The sequence below is a fragment of the Neopelma chrysocephalum genome, unplaced genomic scaffold (genome assembly GCF_003984885.1).
Source record: "Neopelma chrysocephalum unplaced genomic scaffold, ASM398488v2 Primary Assembly neopelma1_97344, whole genome shotgun sequence".
Classification (NCBI taxonomy): Eukaryota; Metazoa; Chordata; class Aves; order Passeriformes; family Pipridae; genus Neopelma; species Neopelma chrysocephalum.
Window position 1 is genome coordinate 5,314 of NW_020925985.1, and position 6,160 is coordinate 11,473.

The window sequence follows — 6,160 nt, forward strand, 5'->3', positions numbered from 1 at the left end:
CCAGACCGGGATGATCGCTGCTTCGGGCGGGACCGGGACCGTTTCCGGGACTCGGAGCGTTTGGAGAGCGACTGGAGAGCTCGGCCGGCAAATCCCGACGCCTTCGACGACTTCCCGCCGCGCCGGGGCGACGACGGATTCGGGGACAGTGAGTGAACATGGAATCATTCCCTGCCTTCCTCGGGATCCTGGGAATGTGCCCCGGCCTGGGATCCGGGGGGGGGGGCTTGGGGGGTTTGGGATTGGGAGCCACTTGGAGCTTGTTCCCACCTGGAGCTCCTGCATTCCATGAGGTCGTTCATTCCGTGAGCTCGTTCTCACCTGGAATTTGGTGATTCCTGGAATCTGTTCCCACCTGGAGCTCGTTCCCACAAGGAGCTCGTTCATTCCCACCTGGAGCTCATTCATTCCATGAGCTCATTCCCACCTGGAACTCATTGATTTCCACCTGGAGCTCGTTCATTCCCACCTGGAGCTCGTTCATTCCATGAGCTCATTCCCACCTGGAGCTTCTTCATTCCCACCTGGAGCTCATTCATTCCCACCTGGAGCTCCTTGGTTCCCACCCGGAGCTCATTAATTCCATGAGCTCCTTCATTCCATGAGCTCGTTCCCACCTGGGACCCATTCCCACCTGGAGCTCCTTCATTCCATGAGTTCATTCCCACCTGGAGCTCCTTGATTCCCACCTGGAGCTCCTTCGTTCCCACCTGGAGCTCCTGCATTCCATGAGCTCGTTCCCCCCTGGAGCTCCTTTATTCCATGAGCTCATTCCCACCTGGAGTCCATTCCCACCTGGAGCTCCTTCCTTCCCACCTGGAGCTCGTTCATTCCCAGAACTTGCTCATTCCCACCTGGAGTTTGTTCATTCCATGAGCTCATTCCCACCTGGAGCTTGGTGATTCCTGGAATCCATTCCCACCTGGAGCTCCTTCATTCCCAGAGTTCATTCCCAGAGCTCATTCCCACCTGGATCTCCCTCATTCCCAGACCTCTGTGGCTCCCACCTGGACCCCCCTCTTTCATTCCCACCGGGATCTCGCTCCTGGAAAATCGGGGCCTCCCCTCTCCCACCCGGATTCCCTGTTTTCCATGAGGCCCCTGTGCCCATTCCCACAATTCCCATTCCCACAATTCCCGTTCCCACAATTCCCATTCCAGGATACCGGGATCGTTACGACGACCGGTACCGGGATGGGCCCCGGCGGGACATGGATCGAGGATTCGGGAGCCGGGATCGCTACGACGACCGGAGCAGGGACTACGACCGAGGTGGGACATTCCCAGGGAATTCCAGTGTTCCTCAGGGTGGGAATGGGGACATTCCTGGCTGGATCCATCCCGGTTTTCCGCAGGGTGGGAATGTGGGTGGTCATTCCCGGCTGGATCCCAATGTTTCTTAAGGTAGGACTGTGGTCATTCCTGGTGTTCCACAGGGTGGGAATGTTGTCATTCCCGGTGTTCTTCAGGGTGGGACCGTGGTCATTCCCTGTTTTCCGTAGGGTACAATTCCCAGTGTTCCTTAAGGTGGGACTGCGGTCATTCCCGGTTTTCCTTAGGGTGGGAATGTGGTCATTCCCGGCTGTATCTTGGTTTTCCATAGGGTGGGAACATGGTCATTCCCGGTTTTCCATAGGGTACGATTCATGGTGTTCCTCAGGGTGGGACCGTGGTCATTCCCAGTTTTCCGTAGGGTGGGAATGTGGTCATTCCCAGCTGGATCCCGGTGTTCTGTAGGGTGGGAATGTGGGTGTTCCCAGCTGGATCTGGGTGGCTCTGGAGGGTGGGAATGTGGGCATTCCCGATTTTCCATAGGGTGGGAATGTTGTCATTCCTGGTTTTCCATAGGGTGGGACCATGGTGATTCCCAGTTTTCCTTAGGGTACGATTCCCGGTGTTCCATGGGGTGGGACTGTGGTGATTCCCGGCTGCATTCCCAGGTTTTCCTTAGGGTGGGACCGTGGTGATTCCTGGTTTTCCTCAAGGTGGGAATGCGGTAATTCCCTGTTTTCCGTAGGGTACGATTCCTGGTGTTCCTCAGGGTGGGAATGTTGTCATTCCCCGTTTTCCGTAGGGTGGGACTGTGGTCATTCCTGGTTTTCCTTAGGGTGGGACTGTTGTCATTCCCGGGTTTCCGTAGGGTACGATTCCCGGTGTTCCATAGGGTGTGCCCGTTGTCATTCCCATTTTTCCGTAGGGTACAATTCCCAGCTGGATCCCAGTGTTCCTCAGGGTGGGAACATGGTCATTCCTGGTGTTCCATAGGGTGTGACCGTTGCCATTCCTGTTTTTCCGTAGGGTACGATTCCCGGCTGGATCCCAGTGTTCCTCAGGGTGGGAATATTGTCATTCCCGGTCTTCCTTAGGGTGGGAATGTGGTCATTCCCAGTTTTCCGTAGGGTACGATTCCCAGTGTTCCTCAGGGTGGGACTGTGGTCATTCCCAGCTGTATCCCAGTTTTCCGTAGGGTGGGAATGTTGTCATTCCCGATTTTCCGTAGAGTACGATTCCTGGCTGTATCCCAGTGTTCCTGAGGGTGGGCCCGTGGTGATTCCCATTTTTCCTTAGGGTACAATTCCCAGCTGTATCCCGGTGTTCCTCAGAGTGGGAACACGGTCATTCCCAGTGTTCCTCAGGGTGGGACTGTGGTGATTCCCGGTTTTCCATAGGGTACGATTCCCGGTTGGATCCCGGTGTTCTTCAGGGTGGGAATGTTGTCATTCCCAGTTTTCCTTAGGGTAGGAATGTTGTCATTCCCGGTGTTCCTTAGGGTGGGAACGCAGTCATTCCCGGTTTTCCACAGGGTGGGACCGTGGTCATTCCCAGTTTTCCATAGGGTGGGAATGTGGTCATTCCTAGCTGTATCCCAGTGTTCTGCAGGGTGGGAACATGGACATTCCTAGCTGGATCCATCCTGGTTTTCCACAGGGTGGGAGTGTGGGCATTCCCGGCTGGATCCTGGTGTTCCATAGAGTGGGAATGTGGGCTGGGTGGGAACATGGGCATTCCTGGCTGGTTCCCGGATGGATCCTGGTGTTCCTGAGGGTGGGCCTGTTGTCATTCCTGGTGTTCCCATTGTCATTCCCGTTTTTCCGTAGGGTACGATTCCCGGCTGGGCGGGGGCCGTCGGGCCTTTGGCAGCGGATACCGACGGGACGACGATTTCCGCGGATTCGAGGATCGTTACGAGCGGCGGGAGGAGCGGATGGAGCGCTGGAATTCCAGGGATGACTACGGAAGGGACGACTTCCGCAGGGACGACAGAGGTGGGACAGGGAAGGGAGGGATCTCCGGGAATTATGGGATGGTGGGAATGGTTCCCTGGGAAAGGTGGGATGGGATCGATGGGATGGGATCGATGGGATGGGATGGGATGGGAATGATCCCTCAGGAAAGGTGGGATGGGTGGGAATGATCCCTTGGGAAAGGTGGGATGGGTGGGAATGGTTCCCAGGGAAAGGTGGGATGGGGTGGATGGGATGGGATGGGATGGATGGGATGGGAATGTGTCCCAGGGAAAGGTGGGATGGGATGGGAATGATGCCTCAGGAGAGGTGGGATGGGATGGGAAAGGTGGAATGGGGTGGGAATGGTTCCCTGGGAAAGGTGGGGTGGGATGGGATGGGATGGGATGGATGGGACGGGATGGGGAGAACAGGGATGGGATGGGATGGATGAGATGGGATGGGATGGGATGAGATGGGAATGGTTCTCAGGGAAAGGTGGGATGGGAATGATCCCTCAGGAAAGGTGGGATGGGATGGGAATGATCCATTGGGAAAAGTGGGAGGGAAAGATGGGATGGGATGGGATGGGAATGGTTCCCAGGGAAAGGTGGGAGGGGATGGAATGATCCCTTGGGAAAGGTGGGAGGGAAAGGTGGGATAGGATAGGAATGGTGTCTTGGAAGAGGTAGAATGGGATGGGAATGATCCCTCAGGAGAGGTGGGATAGGGAGGAGTCTCTTCCCTCAGGAAAAGCGGGATAAGGAGCAGCTGATCCCTCTGGGAACGCCGTGACCAGCCGGGGCCGACCCCTGACCATGGGGTGGGACATTCCCATGGGATATTCCCACAGGATCACCCCTTATCCATCCCTTCCCATTCCCAGGTCCCACCCAGAGGCCGAAGCTGAACCTGAAGCCCCGGAGCGCTCCCAAGGAAGAGGAAAATTCCGGAGCTCCGGCTCAGTCCTCCCGCGCCGCCTCCATCTTCGGGGGGGCCAAACCCGTGGACACGGCGGCAAGAGAGAGGGAGGTGGAGGAGAGGCTCCAGAAGGAGCAGGAGAAGCTCCAGAGGCAGCTGGAGGATGACAAGAGGATGGACAGGAGACCTCGGGAAAGGTGGGAATGATCCCAAAAAAAAGGGGGAATGATCCCCAGAAAAAGGGGGAGAGATCCCAAGGGAAAGGTGGGATAGGATGGGATAGGATGGAGATGGTCCCCAGGGAGAGGGAGGTGGAGAAGAAGCTCCAGAAGGAGCAGGAGAAGCTCCAGGAGGAGCAGGATGACAAGAGGATGGACAGGAGACCCCAGGAAAGGTGGGAATGGGATGGGAATGATCCCAAGAAAAAGGGGGAGCGATCCCGAGGGAAAGGTGGGATGAGATGGGATGGGATGGGATGGGCTGGAGATGGTGTCCAGGGAGAGGGAGGTGGAGGAGAAGCTCCAGGAGGAGCAGGAGGACAAGAGGATGGACAGGAGACCCTGGGAAAGGTGGGAATGATCCCAGGATGGGATGGGATGGATAGGAAGGGAATCCCATGGGAAAGATGGGATGGGATGGGATGGGATGGGATTGGGGATGGTCCCCAGGGAGAGGGAGGTGGAGGAGAGGCTCCAGAAGGAGCAGGAGAAGCTCCAGAGGCAGCTGGAGGATGACAAGAGGATGGACAGGAGACCCCGGGAAAGGTGGGAATGATCCCAAGGGAATGGGGGAGAGATCCCGAGGGAAAGGTGGGATGGGATGGGATGGAGACGGTGTCCAGGGAGAGGGAGGTGGAGGAGCAGCTCCAGGAGGAGCAGGAGGACAAGAGGATGGACAGGAAACCCTGGGAAAGGTGGGAATGATCCCAAGGGAAAGGTGAGAATGATCCCAGGATGGGATGGGATGGATAGGTAGGGAATCCCATGGAAGAGGTGGGATAGGATAGGATAGGATGGGATGGGATAGGATGGAGATGGTCCCCAGGGAGAGGGAGGTGGAGGAACAGCTCCAGAAGGAGCAGGAGAAGCTCCAGAGGGAACAGGATGACAAGAGGATGGACAGGAGACCCCGGGAAAGGTGGGAATGATCCCAGGATGGGATGGGATGGATAGGTAGGGAATGCCATGGGAAAGGTGGGATTTGCTGGAGATGGTCCCCAGGGAGAGGGAGGTGGAGGAGAAGCTCCAGGAGGAGCAGGAGAAGCTCCAGAGGCCTTGGGAAAGGTGGGATGGATAGGCAGGGAATCCTTGGAAAAGCTGGGATGGATAGGTAGGGAATTCCTTGGGAATGGTGGGCTGGGCAGGGAAGGATCTCGTGGGAAAGGCGCCGCCAATCCCATGGGAATGCCGGGGCTGTCCCGCCCCTTTCCCATTATCCCAATATCCCATTATCCCAATTTTCCCCCCTATCCCAGACATCCGAGCTGGAGGAGTGAAGAAAACCAGGAGCGATCCCGGACCGGGAGCGAATCCTCTTCCCAGGGGGGGCCCCCGGGACCAACCCCCGGCCCCCCCTCCCAACGCTGTGAGTCGGGATTGGGATTGGGAATATCCCAAAAATCCTTGGGATCACCCCAAAATCCTTGAGATCACCCCAAAATCCTTGGGATCTTCCCAAAATTCCCCCCTCGGGCCCCTCCGGCCGCAGTGAGTCAGGATCGGGATTGGGATCAGGATCATCCCAAAATTCTCCCCCAGCCCCTCCCTCCTCAGGCCCCTCTGGTCAGGATTGGGATCACCCCAAAATCCTCGGGATCATCCCAAAATCCTCGGGATCATCCCAAAATCCCCCTCCCCAGCCCTTCCCCCCTTGGCTCCTCCAGCCACAGTGAGTCGGGATTGGGATCGGGATCAGGATCATCCTAAAATCCTCGGGATCACCCCAAAATTCCCCCCTCAGCCCCTCCCCCCTCAGGCCCCTCCGGTCAGGATCGGGATTGGGATCACCCCAAAATC

General features: G+C 57.2%; 1 protein-coding gene across 1 annotated transcript in view; it reads left to right on the forward strand.

Moving 5' to 3' along the window:
• The window catches only part of EIF4B (eukaryotic translation initiation factor 4B), a gene marked incomplete at its 5' end in the record, with an annotated part of 9,492 nt that extends 3,701 nt beyond the window's left edge, over positions 1 to 5,791 (forward strand). Inside the window, 5 exons of the mRNA XM_027672042.1 lie at positions 5 to 148; positions 1,162 to 1,272; positions 3,099 to 3,266; positions 4,111 to 4,342; positions 5,620 to 5,791. Of these exons, the coding sequence (XP_027527843.1) occupies positions 5 to 148; positions 1,162 to 1,272; positions 3,099 to 3,266; positions 4,111 to 4,342; positions 5,620 to 5,791 (827 nt within the window). The remainder of the gene's footprint in view (positions 1 to 4; positions 149 to 1,161; positions 1,273 to 3,098; positions 3,267 to 4,110; positions 4,343 to 5,619) is intronic.
• Between the last annotated feature and the right edge of the window lie 369 nt (positions 5,792 to 6,160).